This window comes from Echeneis naucrates, chromosome 13 (genome assembly GCF_900963305.1).
Source record: "Echeneis naucrates chromosome 13, fEcheNa1.1, whole genome shotgun sequence".
Taxonomy (NCBI): domain Eukaryota; kingdom Metazoa; phylum Chordata; class Actinopteri; order Carangiformes; family Echeneidae; genus Echeneis; species Echeneis naucrates.
Window position 1 is genome coordinate 7791308 of NC_042523.1, and position 19664 is coordinate 7810971.

At 42.2% G+C, this 19664-nt stretch overlaps 1 protein-coding gene across 7 annotated transcripts in view; it reads right to left on the reverse strand.

Moving 5' to 3' along the window:
• The window catches only part of stard13b (StAR related lipid transfer domain containing 13b), a 55433-nt gene that overhangs the window by 8016 nt on the left and 27753 nt on the right, over nucleotides 1-19664 (reverse strand). For 4 of the 7 annotated variants that reach the window (XM_029517523.1, XM_029517522.1, XM_029517527.1 and 1 more), the window contains 2 exons: nucleotides 1351-1422; nucleotides 240-321 (listed from right to left, as the gene is read on the reverse strand). In XM_029517523.1, coding sequence (XP_029373383.1) covers nucleotides 240-321; nucleotides 1351-1422 — 154 coding nt within the window. Of the gene's footprint in view, nucleotides 1-239; nucleotides 322-1350; nucleotides 1423-3897; nucleotides 4046-6064; nucleotides 6119-15129; nucleotides 15379-19664 lie in introns of those variants that run through there. The other 3 variants (XM_029517524.1, XM_029517528.1, XM_029517526.1) reach the window with 3 other exon arrangements.

Consider the following 19664-nt stretch of genomic DNA (forward strand, 5'->3'; position numbering starts at 1 on the left):
CCTGACAGATGAAGCTCTGATGAGAGTGGTGGATTGATTTGAACTGAGGAGTAAATTGAACAGCAGTTTGTGGAAAATCTTCTTTTCTGCGCAAGTGTCTTAATACCCAAAACATGAAACTAAAAAGTAGAAGATGTCATGCTTTTTTATTGGAAACTGAATGCTCTATTTGTGGCACGGACTAAGTTGACTCGTGGACAGGCCAGCTTGTTTTTGGCGTGAATGTATTGTCATGTTACCTGTAAAGAGGTTCCACGAGATCTTTGTCCAGAAAGTCATGATCCCTTTTCACAGGCGTGATGTCAATGGGGAATTGGGAATCTGTGAAAGTGTAACAAAAACTTTAGAGAAAGCTCTGGAAAGTACATTCCTTCCAGAGTTGCACTGAGGGAGACCATCAAACTTGTTTTGTATCTGATGCTAATGAGAAGAGACAGAATTTGCCCAAATAACAGCACTCAGGCTTGTGCAGGCATTACATCTTGCTCTGGGTATGGGCTTCCTCTTACATAACTTTGGAGACTGAGTCCAGACCCTCAGAATCTGACATTCAACCACATTCATGTGAGGTCATTAACTTCTTATGAAAAGCAGAACCAGCAGTGAGCACTCAGACTGCTCTATAAGTGGGAAGACATTCAGACATACTGCATGCTTTGAAAAATCTATACAGCCTAATAATCTCATTTGTAAATACACAATCCCCACAATCAGGAGTGGCAGTCATGCTGACTTCTTTGCGCTCAACCAGTCGTTGTCTGTGCATGTTGCTGGTTCTACTACAACTATCTACAAAGTGTCAGAAAACAAATATACAGCAGCAGAGCACATGAAAAGTCTGGCCTCAACACAGAGAGCTGAGGGAGTAAAGCTGCTTAAGCTCCGATAAAACCCATTTCTTCCCATGACTTCAGTCTTAAAGCACAGAAGACATGTTTATGTAGTAACCATAGCTTGGAAAAGATTAGACCTTAAAAGCAGCTGATGTTCCGCCTGTTTTGTGGTGTCTGGGTGACTGGAGCCCAAGCTCTGAGGCTTCCTGAGGACTGTTTTATAAATGAGGCTCACTATGTGACCCATGAATGTGTGGTTTTGTGTAGTGTTGGGGATGAGAGTGACAGGTCAGATGACACTGTGTACCATTATTCACTCATCAACTCAAAAAAAAAAAAAAAAAACAGATTGGAGCTATAACAGTGTTTCATTTCACAACACACATATTTATGTTTATGTTTATTGCTCAGACATTTTATTGCTGTGCAACTTCATTAATCTCTGTATTTTATCCAAACAGCATTTTCCTCCATTGTGATGAATATGTGTGGGAGTAAAACGGAGTGCTTTCATTACCTTCAAAGAGCTGAGCATACTGGGGAAATCCTGCCGCCCTCAGCCAGTCGCACGCTTCTTTTGCTTCAATTTCTGTAACACAAGAAAATGTTGGCATCAATAACAGGGATAAAAGTGAAACTCAACTACATACAGGCATAGTCTTTTTGGCAAAACCACTGGCGCATCAATGAAGCAGCTGGCACAACAGACTTGGCAGGAGAAAGACATGACTACCTCTGAAACTGAAAGCACCCTGTGTGATTATTCTGAGAGCGACTGGATGTTCTGATGAACCTGTGGCCCACTCCATCTGTCTGGAGGTTACCTTCTTCCTTTACATGAGGCCACAAGCCTTATGTAACAATCACAAAACCATATTTCCCTTTAAATACAACACAAATGATTTAACAACAAACCAATTGGAAAATTGTTTAAAAAAGACCATAACTATGTGCAGGATAGGGAATAAAAGCATTCAAGCACACTGACTAGCAGCCCTTTCAGTGAGGATCACAGTCTGGTCCTGAATGAGCTGTCTGCAGACCTCAAAGCAGCTGATGACAAGGGAAGGAAACAGACCGTTGGCACCATTCTATTAATGCTAACAGAGTTAGGTGCCACTTACCGCTTCAGTGATAAGTGACACACCAGTGCCACAGCTAAAAATCTGCTTTACTTTATATTGAAAAACAGAATGTATACTTACATTTACTAAATAACAAAATAATGCACCGAAATACTCACACTCAGGAACAATGTCTCAACATATTTTCTTTAAAATGTATTCAGTGCATTCTTTCTTCTCTTCACTTTATTTGAGCCAAGAACTTGATAAATATTAATCTCAAAAAGATTTAAGTAGATTAAAGAAAAAAACAAACATTGCCAAAAATTGTGGTTTTAAATATGAACATTTTCAGTTTTTTTTCCATCTTCCTCAGTAATAAAAAAAATAAATACCTTTGGGTTTTGAACCAAAGCAAAAACAATGTTCCCTATGGCCCTAGCAAATGTTGAACAGAGATAAACAATAAATGAAATAGTTTATGATGAGTTCATGATTAGTTTCAGCTTTAAACATAAGAATCTTAAAGCCAATTATTATTATTATTATTATTATTATTATTATTATTATTATGCCACTCGTTCACTGCCACTGTATTAAAAATGCTCTCAGCTGGACTTTCACTCTTACCAGTTCCACGGATGATAAATGTTCACCTGCCAAGTATTTTCATAGCCAAATCTGTGGTTTAATCAGCGTTCCATGAAGTGAAGAATTTTATGTCCAAGCGAAGCAACAGATGAGCTACAGCCACGTTTAACAAACAGCTCTCCCATCGCACATCTGAGGTCTCAGTTCCAATTCCTGTCTGTGCCTGTCAAACTGCAACTGTAACACGAACCACAGTCATTCATCACACAATGCTGAATAATTGCAGCAACTGAAGCTTTGCAGTGGAGATACTGCTATCACCCATTTTCAGCAAGGTTGATCCAGAACTCACCGACACGACCGTGTTACTGAAAAATCAATGAGCAGTGACTTTGGTCTTCAGACTGACCAACAACTGAGTAAATATTAACAGTTCTCTGTGTCCTTGGATGACAAAAAAAAAGGTCTACTGTTTACTCCCTTAACCAGCAGTAAAGTCAACATGTGTAAGCTGCCAGGAGCCTGTCTGGTCTGTTCCCACCTGTATCTCCAGGAGCTACAGGCTTTCTGTTCAGCTAGGCTTCCCTCCCAGGTGGATAATATCAGGTCGTATTATTCAACCGCAGCTCATAGTGACACTTCTGCCAGGTCTTCTTGTGTCCCACAGCCGCAGGTTGGACCACTGGGAGCAAGTAACATGAGCTGGGAATTCCTCTCTGTTTGGCATTCTGTAACACGATACCGAGACATTCTGTCCTCGCATCCTCTCTCTAAGGAAATCTCTTGTGGATAAAAGGCTGAACAGGCATCGTGCCAAAGAATGAGAACCTGTGCTCGTTCTCCACAACCCACACTTTTAACACTGTGTACAGTATGAAATTACAGTTTCACAAAGGGATGAAACCCAGTTTGGCTGACACAATGGCCCAGAATGGCATAAGCTGCGTACAGTGAAATGACCTGGGTTGAGGGCGACTCTGTCCTTTAAGAATACGCTTCATGCTGAATATTCATCTGGGGATTGATTATGCAAGATGTGGCATGTAACAATGTGCAGTGGGGAAATATATAACATATTTGGATTGTCCTTGGGCTGTGCAGACAGAAGCCCTGCTGAAATTATGACAGTTTTACAGGCTTCACATTCCACTCAGCTGAGTACAGAACTTTTAAGGATTAAATGATGAGCTTTGTTTTCTCCTGAACTCCATCTGTCTGACAGCAAGGCTTCGGCTAATCTGTTTCTGTTCATATGCTTTGGAAAACAAAAAAGTCCCATATTCACTCATTCAGGCTTATTGTGAATGAAAGCAAAGCATCATCATCGCTGAAGCACAGGCCATAATACGTCTACTCTCCAAAATCCTTCAGTCTAGTTTATTTCCACCAATAAATTGTTGTGTACTTACGGGATGTTTTCATCATTTAGCCCAAGTGTTTTATATATCCATCAAGACTTAAGAGTGTCTCTCAGCATGTCAGAGCATCTTCATTCCCACGCTGAGCCACATTCCTGCTCTCTCTGAGCACAGCTTGTAGTTTGAACTCAGACCCGCAACTCCTTCTTTCTCCTTTCTCTTTCCATCTACCCCCAACCACCATGTGCCTGTCCCAACACTAAATCTCTCCTTCAACCCACCCCTTTCTGTGGCAGGCACCCTGACGTTTACCACCTCTCCCTCCCCCGTCAGCTCCTTGTGCCCGACCCTCCTACCCAGCTCTGCCCACGACAACTTTTTATACCCCACTCAGCACATTTTTGGCAAAGATCTAAGCTGCAGCCAAACAGTGAGAATTTCCTCTGAGTTCTGGGGCCCTTTCTCTCTCTCTTGATATATTTCTTTGTTTCGAGGCATTTTGGCAAGATTACATAACTTCAGATTTATGCTTTCTAAAAAAAAAAAAATAAAAAAAATACCAGGGAAGTGATGATAAAGCTGATTTGGCATTGTTTCATTTAAACATACAAAAGTTGTTCCAGTAGGATGAAAGAGATGGAAAAAATGAAGGCAGTTGAAGTCAGGGGGGAAAACCCTGACATAAAGTGTCAGCAATCAGCTGCAGTGAATCATGCTGAGGCACTTGGCCCACAAGACGCTGCACTAACATCATCAGGATGATTGACTTCATCTCAACCTCTTTGTCTGAGGTAAAATCAATGAATGAGAAGAATTGTTAAGAAATGTGTCATATGAGACACTGACAAAGCTCCTGCTGTATGGGACACAAAACAAAGATACTATTTGTGAAAAGAATTACTGAAATATATTGCAAGCAAATAATTGTAGGTAGCCAAACATTTTTAATGCCATTATTTTATAGTCAATGGTCAAAATATGAGGATAAAGAAAAAAAGAGATGCTAGAAACTGGATAAAATGGAATGAAGATGACAATGTGAGTGATCTCACCAAGTTAAATACAGTAGGGTGAGACATTAATCTACTGTCTCCTACCCTTATTTGGTGAGTTATACACTTCCTCATCTGCAAAGCCACTGTCACATTTTCCCAACTCTCTCCACTAATTACCGCACTTTTACATTATAGAGTATCAGGTGAGGTCACAAAAAATATGCTAGGAAAATCTATTAGTATAAATGTGTGGATAAAATGAGCAGCCCTTTAAATTTCTGGGGTTAGCCGTGGCACTGTGATTACGTAAGCACACAATATCCGTCCGTGATTTTCTATAGGGTAAGTACAAATCCAGATGCTCGCTCTGTGACCATTTCCTCTTGTAAAACACTCTTCTTTTGAACTACTGGGACCAGGGCTCCGGATAAAGCTGTAAGCACAAACATGGTGATGTGGGCAGTCCACTTCATTCACCATCGCAAACCATTAACAGGAAATACCCCGAGCACATATCAGAGCTTTAAAAGCACTCAAAGACAAACTGCTTAAATGTACTTAAGCACTGACTGCGTGGACCCTTACAAATGTGTCTGACCAGTCCTCCCCCACACTGCACTGCTGTAGAGACAACTAAATGAATCAGCCGGACATGCCAACCAAATATATCAGAAAAAAAAAACAAAAAACAAAAAACTGTAACACACAGAGGGTAACTGAGACTGTCTTTATCAAAAACACCTGGAGTCAGAGTGAGCCAGGAATATGGGGGAAAAAAAACGGTTCCAGTAGTGGGGTGGCTGTTGGAGATGTGTTGTCATGCTGGGAAGATGGAGGAAAGGCCTCCCTGCCCTTTTATGATGCTAATTGCATACAGACACCCACTCACAGCGAACAGTCAACTTTACTGTAAAACTAAGACCAGACCAGACAGACAGACAGCCCCCCACCCCCCACAGCTAGTCTACCTAAAACCCACAACATCTGATGTCTCATACCTAAATTAGCCTAACATTTCCCTCTGCCTAACAAATTGAAATTGTAGGGGAGCAAATAAGAAACAGAAAACAAATAAAAATGAATATTAGCCCAAATATGGGCATGGTGATCAAGAAGCCACATGATGCTGCATATTGTTAAGAGTTTAGAACCTGCAAGGTAAATGCTAGATTAACACTGCAGTGCTCCCTGTAATTCTCCTTACGTTCTTAAAATAAACTCACCCTATTTTTTTATTTCTTCATTAACAGAGCTGAACATGTCACCCAGACACCAGCATCTTCTCCACAATATGCCATCAGCAGAAGGGCCAGTGCCACTCGTGATGATCACACCACGCCATCCCTTCACAGCATTCCCGTCACCTGCAGATCAGCAAGGTGTTGAGACAAAGGACAATAGTCAGTCTTAGGTCTGTCTGTCCTCAGAGGTGAGTAACAACACTGGGCCTTTGTGGATGTGACTTTGTTCCTGATGCAGTGATTGGCACATGAGCTGGCTGTCTCAGCAGGACAAGTAATTACAGAGAGCCTGCACTGAATCACCCACAGACTTCCAGCCCCCTCATCTGATCGCGAGGGGCACAAGGGGACCCTGTCGTTCCCCAGTCAGCATGGGATGCAGGTTCAAAATGATCAGCTCCAGGCCAGGTTGCTAAGACACCAAAGAGTTAGCAGGTCCTGGGCCTGCCTTTGCCCTGTGGTCTAAGGTGAGCTGTGGAGAGATCCTTTCAGCGGTCCGCGGATCCCCTGTTACATTTCAGTCTACAAAGTGGGCTTCAGTGCGTCTTGGAGGATGGGGCTGGTGTAAGTCCAGGAAAGTTCAAGATGGTCGTGGCATTCTGAGGTGTGGGTCAAAGTTTTATAGACATTCATAACAAATATTAGACTTTATTCATTACACACCATCCTGTTAAATGTAGCTCATGTAGCTCAATGCTCTTTAACTCTTTTTCTGCTCTGTTACCAGACAGAGAGCAGACACATATTTCAGTCTAAACATAATGGTTTAAGAATCTGAGGGCTCGCATTGACTCCACTGGTGAAAGACTGAGCTCCACGTTTTATTCCACAGTAAACACACACTCTCACAGCAAGAGCTTATTGATTTGGAGAGTAAATAACATGACTATGTGAGCGAGGGAGCTGCTGTTGTTGACTGTTGCCAAAGCCTGCTGGGTCAAAAGTCATCAGGGCTGTGTTTTTGTCTCTTGAGGTGCTGTATTGAATTTAAACAAGAGCATCACAGCTGTGGTAACACTCTCCTTCACCTCTGAAGGACACCCAGAGAGAGAGAGGGCTCTTTCATCTGCAGGGGTAAGAGCCCATCAACTCTCTCTCTCTCTCTCTCTCTCTCTCTCACACATACACTGGAAAGACTGGAAATAGCAGTCATAGCCTTTGCCGCATTTGCAAGTTACTAATAGTGATACGGTGAACAATAACAACATTTAAATACCTAGACGTCCATTCACACAATAAAAGCTAAACCTGAATCATTTCTTTTACACAGACAGTCAAATTCAGGACAGCAGACTGTCTGAACTAGGGTTTTCCTATTAAAACCATGTGGGGCCAGATGTTATCAACATTTTTACACTATGGAAAACCCTTCAGGTTGTTTCCAAAAAACAGATATTACAAGTCTTTAAAGATACCACACAGCAGCCTGGGGCAGAAGTTAGGAAGATTATCTGATGTTCTCTGTCTCGTCTTTCCACAAATAGCCATTCAGTGACAGATTTACAAATTATCTCAAAGTGCAAACAGGCAGCCCACTGGCTCTGGTTAGGTGTCACAGCCAGTCGACAAATAATGGGGTATGATGTTTGTGTTGTGTTGCCACCGAACGAGCCAAAGCTTCAAAGTTCATACTGTTAGCTATGCAGTGTTTTCATCCAGTTCGTTACACCGTCTCACATTCACTCAGTTTTGAGAAAATGTTCTAGCAACCACACGTCGATTCCCCAAGGCTCCTCAGCAAACAGCAAAACCAAGCCAAATGTTGAGTGTGATCCAACTTCGCAGACAGGTGCTCTCCTACTCCCCTTTGGTCATGCTGCATGTCGGACCCTTTCGCACGTGACTTCCAGCAGATTCTGGAAAAAGCAGGACCTCTGTGCCAAAAACTTCTTCATCAAAACATCTCAGCAATCTCCATATCTTAGAGTACCTCCGCTTTGCTGCCATCAACTCTGAGTGAGGCAGAAATTAATCAGCAGAGCTTTCTGTGAAATACATACTGCATGATGAACATACTAAACACTTCCAGACACTGGACTGCAGCCATGTTCCCACGCATGCTAAAGTGTTTTGACATCCATCAGGGTGGCCTTTATGAAGGCTTTGCTTTCTTTGGTGATAAAAATGTCAACTTGCTGTGGCTTGTGGAGATTTCCCCTCTTCGTTTCAACCAGGCATATATCACCCCATCTCCAAAGAAAAGCCACCTCTTATCTCCTTCATTTTGGTTAAATACATTTTATTTTTTCAAAGTGAGCCCCTCAAAGTTAATAAAAGCATTGCAAATCTTCCCAGGAAGGAAATAACCAGATATAACTGATAAGCTGAATGGCTGTACCTGTAGGCATCGGTGTTCACAATGGGAGGTTTAAACTCTCTCTGTCCACTAACATCCTCTTGGAGTCGTCTACTCCCCTCTGTCTGTTCCTCCTGTCATTCCACCTCTCTCACAGTAAGGCTCTGACCTGGGATTTTTCAGATGTCTTTTCATTTTCTCCCTCCCTGACCCTTATGCTATCTCTTCCAGTTGGCTTCGACATAGTTCTGTCGTCATGTAGTTAGCTGTATCCCTCTTGAGTCCCTCAAACATCTCCTACAAACTCACTATAAGGACATTTTGTATGTGTGTGTGTCTCGATTCAAAATCAATTCATGTCTTTTTCTTTCTTTTTTTAAGTAAAGCTCAACAGACTGCATGCCTTGCCATGTCATGTTGTTTTCCCACTCATAATATACGGTTGTGTGGCTGTAATTCTTGTCTCCCTTTGATAGCCTATATAAACACTGTAATTTGGTTTTCCAAGAGCGCCATAAAACATAAATAAAGGGGCACAACAATTAATTACTGACAAACACTGAGACAGCTGATCTAAAATTTTGACTCATGGAACATGGACATGGAAAAAGATTGACTGGAAAGTTATCAATATGTATTTCCTAAGTAGTGGCACCCGCACAAATCAACTGTCTTATGATGAAAGACCTTTTAGATTCAGAGGGAGATTGGAAGTAAAAAAACACTCGAAGCTAGTCGTGTTCACACATTAAACTTCATGTATGTCTCATGTGTGAACATGACATCTAAAGTACAGGACACGGGTAAAAGAGGAGAAGAAAAACCTCTAGAAGAAAACTCTTCTGAAGTCGAATCCTGCAGAGCTCCATTAGATCCACCTCCCTCTCATCTGGACCGGATCCCAGAAGGGACTAAGTGGGGTTCCCTCCTTCTCTGGGAATGGCCTCAGAGAGTCAGAGAGTAGAGAGGGGGCCAATGTCAGAACAAGGGCCCCTACCGTGAGAAAGGCCTCTCAGGACCTCCACTATAAAAGCATGGAGCCATCCCTCGGGACACTGGTCCTAATTAACGACATCAAAGTGAATGGCCACAAGAGGAGTCTCACACAACTCATGCAACAGAGTTGCATATAACGATACTGTCAGCATGCACACTTGTGTACGATGAGGTGCTGTGTAGCTGATCAAGAATGCGTCCCAAGGACAGAGTTCTGTTTTATCAGAGCATTCACAAAGTGTCTTCTATACACACACACACACACATCGAGCTCTAATAGAAAATACAGGGCCATTCCTCATGCCATGTGACAGCCTGTGCTCAGACCCTCTGGCTGAAAGGCTTATAAAGTGAAACAGCAGTAGCTGAATGTCTGTGGTCTGTATGCATGCTGCCTTTGTGCCTGTCAGTTTTTCCAGCTAATTACATGCACATTTATACCACAGGAAGGCAGCCTAGTAGCTGCTGGTTCACATTCATTCATTCATTCATCAGCTTATCTGTTTCTGGGTCGTGGGGGCTGCTGGAGCCAATCCCAGCTCACACTGGGCGAGGGCGGGATACAGACCTGGACAGGTAACCTGTCCAACACACAGAGACAGACAGAGACAAACGACCAAAACCAGAGTACCTGGAGGAAACCCACGCAGACACGGGGAGAACATGCAAACTCCACACAGAAAGGCCCCAGGCCGGGAATCAAACCCACAACCTTCTTATTGTGGGGCAATAGCACTAACCACTGTGCAGCCTGATCAACATTGATCAGTTTTTTTTTTCCTCAGTCATCTAGATAACTTTTGGATATTTGTGAAAAGTGTAGGTACAAGAGTGTAAATCTAAGTCTCTGCTTACTTCACTTATCCAAGAAAAATTTGCAGCGGTTTTCAAGCATAAGCCAGAACCCAAGACTTTCAAAATGATCTTTCTCAGCACTAAGGATTGACTAAGTATGCACTGACCTTATTTGCTTTATGTAGGTTAACACTTATTTCAGTGCTTATTAATCTGTGGAATGTAAAGGAACTCAGAGCAGGAGAAGTTTTCCATCCTAGCTCTGTTAATATGTGACTTTCCGTTCCTGTTACAGTGCAACCAAGGCATTTCTGAAATCTGCACTTAGTAAATGATTAGCCCCACACATGTGGCAGCTGTCAGCTCTGACTGCAAACCGCGCTGACTCACACACGAGAAAAAGCCTCTCAGGAAGGTTTATGAGCTCAGCCTGCCACCTACAGTCAAAAAGTGGGAATCTACATAAGAGCTTCATGTATGTGACCTTTACTGGAGGTTGGTCACATTGAGTTTGTTTGTTCCCGGCTGTTACAGGAACTTCAAATCATTTACTTGTTCTTTGTTAACACAGCGCAAAACGACTAACGGCTTTCGTGCAACTGCTGGGCATGTGTTTGAAATAAAATGTTAAGCCCTCTTTGTTTTCATTGGTTTTATGTCATTTAGATTCCACTTGACTCTTTTTTTTCTTAGCAAAACAGGAGATATGAAACAAATAACCAAAATAAATTGCCACGATACACAATCTGTGTATACATTTAAAACTGGCAGAGACTTGACATATCATATTAAGAGAGAGGATTTGTTATCGACATCTGTTGCTAAATCAGCTGAGGAATTTAATCTAATATTATTCATCATATACCATTTTGTGTTCTTCCTGTTTAGCTTGAATTTACTTGTATTTCCCACTAATTTACAGTGTTAATACACTACATGCTAAAACTTAATTGTAATTTATTACAATTAAGTGTTTCTTATATAGACAGTGATGTGGTATTAATCTTTGCATTTAGTATTTGCTCATCAGAAGTAGGAAACTTGAAAACAAGTCATGTATTTACTCATATGAGGTGTGATGACAACCAGTACACTACCAGCTAATCACTTTTGTCAAAATTGCCTTTGTCACCCTGTCAGTGTTAATTGTTGTCCCCTGGAAGTGGCAAACAAAATCTGTATAAGACTCACGTTGACAGCAGAGAGGTTCATGAATAAAAGATAATCAGGGTTCATGTGAACAAAGTAAACATGTTGTAAGGCTATATCATCACTTATCATCAAACCTCCATTTGAATAAAGGAGCGGTTATATTTGTTTCGCACTCAGATGATCTAACACGCCACATGTTGTAGCAGAACGCTGATGAATAATTCAAAGTTGGAAAGAGGAGGCTTGAGAGGGAAAGGGCAGAGTCGAACTCGGTTCCTTAAACTGAAGAGTCTTTTTACCGTTACAGCATAAAAAGAAGGCACAATGTAAACCTCTTTCCAGAGCTGCTTTCTAAAGGAAGGAGGGAGGGTTGACCTTGTCCTCTTAACAAGCTCAAGTGTTCCTCTTCTCTCTATACTGAGCATTTGAAATCAACACGTGTTAGTGTTACCCACATTATCCCTCTCAGAAACACTTTGCTTCTCTCACAGTGCCGTCAATGTGCATTTCAGAGAAGATTCAAATTTTTTCTCAGATTTTTTCTAAACTTTGTTATAATGAAGTTGATCTCTATGAGAGAAAAATAAAATAATAAATAAATAGATAAAAGGCATGTAAAATCCAAACACTGATAGCCCGCACAAGAACAAATGTGGCTGACAGCATGTTAACCTGAGAGACACAAGCTTTTCAGCCATGACAGCCAAATAAAAGGCACGCTTTGTAACTCCAGAACACAGGGGAGATTCACTGACGAGCACACAGCTGCCACGCAATAAATTCTGTCATTTGACAAGAAATGCACAATGTCCTCACCCAGGACATAAGATGCTAATGACCTTTCCAGGGCAGAGATCAGAGCCCACTGGCTGCACCAAGGTCAATAAGGCATGGAGGGCCATGGAGGGGTCAGACTCGACAGAGCTGCTTCTCTGAAACACATCAGCCTCCTCAAAGAGGACTAAAACTAAACATCCACAGTCAGCAAACACGATTTTAGCCACGGTGCCGCTTTCAGCTGCTCAACATTTCCATTGAGGACCGCATAAAGTTCCTATCTAATGCAACAAACATGTGGGTTATACACCATATATGGATGTACTGGACTGACAGAGCCAGAGCATCTCCACTTTTCCTGAAAAATTCCATACCCACTATCAGGATACATTGAATATTTTGAGACATCAATAAAATATCTAAATTAATTCTAACAACCTTATTCACAAGAATCTACTGGTAATATCAAACATAAATGTCTGTGACTGATTTAGGTAAAAAGACTGAAATGAAATGCTGGCTTCTGTTTTATTGGTGTTAAACTAGACTGGACACATCCAATATGTTAAATAAGGCATTTTGACTGATTATTATTTCTGATGTAACAACACAGGCAGATATCCTGAGAATCTGGACCTCGGAGGAAGCAAAGTGCTCAGAGCAGAAAGCTGGAGGAACAGTCGCCCTGCCAGAGGGAAAGTCTGGAAAACTCCAAAATCTGAGGAACATTTTCAGGAAAGGACACACATTCCTCTATAATAAAAACAAGGCCTTTCTCTTGGACAACTGTCCCACTGTGCAGCACTCAACAGCTCACAGCTGTGCATTTATATCCCATGACGCTGCTGATGAGACACACTGGCCAGAAACAGTAGTATGTTCAGTCAGTCATGGTAATTTGTCAAAAGCTGATCTTGGATGACTGAACAAGAACCCACACACATAACTGTATTTGCTTTGAAATTCCTTCAAATCTGAAACATGACTAAGACCCTAAAAGATTTCCTGGAATTCGAGGTGAAACAATACATGAGTAACTTTGTCCATCACCATGGCCCCCATTCACTTTCAACCTGCTATGTCAACAGAGCCTGGCAGCTGGAATGCAGGAGCCACCACAACACACGGACATCAATCCTGCAGCTCCGAACACTCAGTCGGCCCCTTAGAAAACTCCCTCGCGCTTATCTCCTGCATTTCAAACAGCATCACACAAAGCGTGTATGAGGTATGAAAGGAATAAGATCTAAAACGCTGTAAACACAGCTCTCCTGGGAAAAAATGAAGAAAAACTGCAACATAACACCACAAGAAAATTGTTCAATTATGGCATTCAAAGCAAGTTAAATAAAGACACTATAATTACCTGAATTAGGTGAGAGGATTGCATAATGACAGTACTTACCACAGCAGACAACAGTAGATGTGAAACATGTTAAGTGTCTCATAGTTTCAGCTTTTTTAAACCACTTATGTTTTCAGGAGAAGTTACTGATAATAGAGTTTAAAGAAAAACTCCTTGACAAACAGCTTTGGATTAACTCATTGAAATAATATGATATATTAAGCTCCATGTTAGTTGTAAGTACATTTCTGACAGTTTAACAAAATCAGCCTTCAGCACATATAGCTTTTATTACTACTGCTGTTAGTACTTAAATACAAGCTGGATTGTGGAGGATGAAGATCACAATCATAAATTTTGTGAAATATTAAGAAGACAGAGAAATCCAAGCCTAATGTTATTTGGGCCACTTTGAAACCACAGAGCAAATGCCAAGCTATGCATTAAAAGCTGTCAAATGAATCAAAGTCAATTTTCTGTGAGACTACAGTGAAATCAAGTGTGTCACAGCTTGGCTTTTAACTACGATAAAGGAATCTGAAAATCTGCATCAAACATGTAGGTATTTGCGGTCCTTGTCATTTAATTGTTGGTTTGCTGTCAAACCAGACATCTGTAATCTGAAAACATATGCCAGGTGGCATGACTGTACACGCCTGAAAGCATCAGATCATGACCATTTCCCCTGAAAACAAGCAAACACTCCAGGAATTCTCAACACATCAGTCTGCCAGTGAATGCTCTACGTTGTCACAATTACAATATCTCCCTTGCAAGTTGCCGCGGGTCTCGCTGGTGATACTAGAAATTGTTTTCATATAGGGGCAGTATGATCTCAATCCTGCAGAAAAGAGTTTTTTTTACTGATGACTTTTCTTGTTATTAAATGCAGCCATCGTTTGAATCAGCATCAGGGTTCTCGCACTCACAGGATGCAGCAGGCGTAGTGGAGCTTTGTCCTCCCTATTGTGATGCGTGCCCTGCCCCCTTCCAGAGCTGACATCAAATTTCCAGGTACTTGCAAAGACAAGAGGTAAGAAAGCTGGGGAAAAAAGCTCAATGAAGTGTCTTGGTGCAATGTAAAACAACAAAACTATTGCTCTCCTGGCCACATACAGGTGTTCATCAATATACCTTGTTTAAACTTTGAGCTTATCTGTTCTTACGTAATGGATTATCCAGCATTTCAGCATGGTCACTGCTGTCAGTGATACCAGTTATTTGTCACCACTGCACCCTTGACTGCATACTGGCTGAAGGTCAAGTCTGAGTTTGTCTGCACTAACACGCACGCACTCGCTCACAAACACCCTGTTACCATTCTACTTATCTTTCAATGATTACTTCCATCTTTATCGGGAAACAAGCCGCCAAGGGGAAAAGCCAGAAACATGAGCTGACTTTTGGCAAAGCTGATCAGCTGATCCCCTAAACACCACAAGGTAATCCTGCCCTTACACTCTTGGATTCATAATTATGTGTCATACCTTACTCATTATGTGTTTTGACTACCAGCTTGCTTGGTAACCCTGAGCATTCCTGGAGGGCTGTATGACGAAGAAAGCTTCATTGAAAAAGAATACCGGAGGATACCAAATGCCAGGTCTTCAAAAACTAAGAAAAGACTGACTTCCAACCAAATGACCACAGTCTGGACTGTCACTTCTATCCAAACACCTCGCCTACCTCCAGCAATCTTCTTGAGGAGCTGCTGTCTAGCAATGATCCTTCCGAGCCTGTACCCTGAGCGTCTGCGGTGATGGTCCATTCTCAGGTAGATATCCTGAGTCTCTGGGGTCATGCTGCCCAGACACTCGCTGCCTGTGGACTCCGGGAACTCTCGGAACATAACTGGATCACCCCTGACCAGAGGCTGATACACTGTAACCAACGCACTCTGCCCCCCAACAGAAATCTTCACATACAGGCGCAAAAAGCCTATAGTGAGCTGTGAGAGACAGCAGCGCAGAGCCGAGGGGGAGGAGTGCCAACACAAAGTCTTTCTCTTCGTGTCACATGACCACAAGAAAGCCAATGATGAGGAGTCAGTGGGAGTACTGCCCACCTTGCTGAGCTGAATCCAATGCCTGTGTGAACGCTTGTCAACTTCCCCCTGCTCTGGAGGGAAATATAAATACCATTGGAATGCCTGTGAGCTGAGTAAGGAGAGCAGGAGTGGAGGAAAGAGGGGTGTGGGAGGGCTTACAAAAATAGTGGTTTCTGGGCCCGCCCTGCTCTATAACAACTCTTTTGCTGTTCCCAGTCGTGCAGGTGCCAAGTTTACTGGGCGAGAGTGAGTCTTTGCCACTTGAGGGAAAACTGCAGAGCAGAGAGAGAGAAGTTGTTTTCTTGGTCTGAGAATGCTAATTTCTGCTCCCCTACCCCCAACAACACAACCCTCACTTCCAGCTGCAGGAAGGCCTCCCAGCAGGTCTCCTCCAAGTGTCAGCTCCTCGGGGCAACAAGAAATTCAAGCTTGAATACAGCTAGTGACCAATTAGACAAGAATTAAAGTCTCATTGGACACATATTCTCCTCAGTGCCTGCACATTCTAAATATTTACTATTTATCAGATATCAGTGTTTTTGGAATGTAGTTTCGTGCTCAAGAAAGCAATGAACTTTCCACTTTAACACTAACAGGAAGCGCTTTGAAAGGCGCACTAGCAGTCGTTACAGGGACTTTAAAGTTGCGACTAAACTAATAACATGTAACATATTGTTTTTTGATATTCAGTACACTTTTCAGTTATAGGACACCAGTGTGCTGTACAAATAGGAAACATTAGGCTATGTGTGTTTGGTCATCAACTACAAACAATAACACGTTAGCACACTATTCATTTCTGTTTTAAAGTGTGATACAAAAAGCCATTTGTATCAGTTGCTTTATTACAACTCTTCCTCTGAAATCAGCAGGTTTATAACATGGAACAAAAATCTCTTCACACCTGAGGTAAAGTCCACAGACCCACCCAGCGACAGGCAGGACGCCTGCCACTCTCCCAGTGACCGTCTGTGGCCTCGGCATACAGCCTTGTCTGTGTAGTGTGAGCATGGCGCCATACATGTGAATAGAACACAAATGGGCAAGCAACCAAGTCAAACACAGCCTCTGTCTGTTCTCTACCTGGCTGGCAAAATCCACCCTGGTTTAAGCTAACAAAGACCACAATTCAGCAGCACACTTCATAAACCTCTCTGAGGTTTAATGGCCCTCCCCACACCCTCAAGTGGAGCTATTTTAATGCGCGATTGCTGCTTTATTTAAGGTACAAGGTGATGTGACATTCAGATGATTTCACAGGGCGGTGACTCATTTTTTTTCTCTCACGCACACACAAACACCTGTGTTCATTCATAGTGTCAAGGCATCGTTTAAGGTGTCACATTCAAACTAGAGTGGCAGCTTGTCTGCAACAGTGTGGTCTCCTGTCTTATTTTTCCCTCCTTGTCTAGACGAAAAAAAATTCAGCAACTGCATCCTGTATTGCATTACGGAATCACTCAGCCATCGCTATGAAACATGATGATGTATGAGATTAATGGTGTTTTCTTCTCTGTCAGCACTCAAATACCTCAGTGGGGATTGTGAAAGACCCACAAGATCTCCAGTGTGTCTTTGTGTTTGACTTTGTGCTGCACACCATGGGGAAATGGTTGGTTGTGTGTCCTAGCGTTGTGTGTCAGGCACAGGGACTCCAGCCCTTATCAGACTTGTTCCGACACGCCTCTGTCTGGGTTTCTCAGCTCAAGAACTGTAAAGCATGGCAACAGGAATCCAGACTCATATTAAACACACACAAATACACACACTGTGTAAGAGGCCGGCCGGTTTAACTATGTGGATTTTATTGTTCATCACAGCGAGGGCAGTAAACGTTATTGTGCAATGACAAACTAAGCCGATGCTGCGACGCATGCATTTCCATCCATCTGTCATTCTCCGCTGCAGCTCTCAGCTCCAGGCAGGTGTGATTAGAAAAGGGAAACTTCCAATGTGAATCATGCAGTGGAAGCTCAGGACCCGCAGGATGATGTGTGCAGAGGCAGGAGAGTGGGGCTCAGACACTGCTCTGATGTGGTTTGAGTCACCAGCAGACACATGTAATCTGCTCTGGGCAGCCCTGGCCCTGGAGTGGTTGTGTTTCCTGTGGTTAGGGCTTAAGAATAGTCCCAGAGTGACCGAAGATTTCCACCTTATGCGCCACCAAATGTCTGAATTCTGAGCTCAGGTCTGGGAGCAAATTGCACTTTAATACTGCAAGCCCAGTTGAGCCGCCATTCAGGTAACTTGAAGCGGTTCGGAAGCCCTTTTAACGCCTGGTTATTTAGTGTGGCAGTCGATGCACAGCCCACTACAACTGTGAACCAGAGTAGACTTTCTGCCACACTGCACATATAATTATTCATCTTAATCTCCTGTGTAGGAATAAGGACCCGCAGACAGCTGCGTGAGCTGGTGGGTTTCCCCCAAACAGAGGTCTGCTTCAGCATCTCACTCCTATTAGCAGGTTGATCTCCGGAGAACTGCTCTTACGTCACTAGATATTTAAACACAATCAGATGTGTGTTTGTGTTGTGTTAACTGACCTGTGTTACATCCCCTACATTAAGCTCTCTGAACACAAATTTGCTGAATCAGACTAATTGTTGCACACTGTGATTAGTTACTTATTACCAGCAGGGAACCCGACCAGCTTCGTGGTGCACAAATGCCTTCTGTCTTCTATATGTGAAGCACTAAACACACAAGTTTGTACAGCGTTTGGAGTTAAAGAGCAGGCAAACAGTGGGCAGGTTTTCAGCAACTAATTCAGCCACAACATGTCAGAGATAGACAGAAGGGAATTTGACAAAAGAACAACAAAATCTCTCAAACAAACTGCTTGTAAAAAAATCAGATGCTGCAAGAGGCAAAGTGGGTCCACCGTATTTCAATGAAACCCACAAAATCTCAATAGACGTGATCAATAGGAATATCTTGAAGTAACTTTGATCTAGGGCTGCACAACATTTCAGTTGGAATGATGTTTTTTGCTTGCTGATCATTTACTATTGTTGGGACTAGTGCCAAACAAGATTTTTCTCTGTACCTGAAAAACATGATTTGTAGGCTGAAACATTTCTGTAACACCACAAAACTTATGGTGCTAACAATGCGCAACAATTGTTTGACACATTTTTCAGCTTTATCCAAAAATATAACAGCTGTTGCAATTTTTTGCCACTCCTGTAATTTGACCATGTTGTGATTTCAATTATATCAGCTCAAATTTTCATCCCTATTTTCTCCATAGCTTAGCTTGGCCAATATCTTTCATCAGTAAAAAAAAACAAACAAAAAAAAAAAAACAAGTTTACTGCAGCCAGAACACAGGAGCCTGGAGACGGTCACACAGCTGCAGTTTCACCACTTGTTGCTGATGAAGGTAAAATAATCCTGAAATTGAATTAATGTATGAGAGTACAGCAGCTGCCTCCATTCACAGTCAAGCCTTTGCACTGGAAAGAGATTTCATGCATATGTGCCCGTATTTAAAAAAAGCTTTTTTGATATATACTTATCTGAACAGATTAGGACAGCCTAAAATTTATCAGCATTTGTTGGCTCCTGCATTCTAGTTCACCTGCGATTAACACCTATTAATCATACAAGGACAGATGGAGCTAATGCTTTTTTTTTTTTTTTTTTTTGTAATATATTGTTTGCTTACTACAGAGTGACCTTCAACAAAGCAGCTGCAGGACACAGAATCAGTGCAAATTCAGAAGTCTGAATCTGAACCAATGCTTTAATGTGTAGAAAGCTCCCATTGAAAATTGACTTTGGAGGCTGTTGCCCTCCATCTGTGTTTGGCTGCACATGGGTCACTGCCTGAGATTTTACATACATTGGTTTCCTTTCTGTCTGGCCAAATCCATCTCAGATGAGCTGTAAATTTGACGTTAGCGAACTACTACACTTGACCTGAATTTTACATAAATCCAGGGTTCCTCTCTGTGAATTCCCTAAAATCTGTTTTGGAATGAACACAGAAGTTTTCCTCTGCCAGACCCAAAGAACACATCAGGTCTGCATTCTCAGTCAGCGTGATTTACATACATCTAGACGCACAAAAGGCCCTGCAGAAATATAAATTGTAAGCAACGTAAGACGCATTCCTTTGAAAACATTTTAAACTTTCAGTTCATCAGCCAAGTCTACACAGTATGTGCCT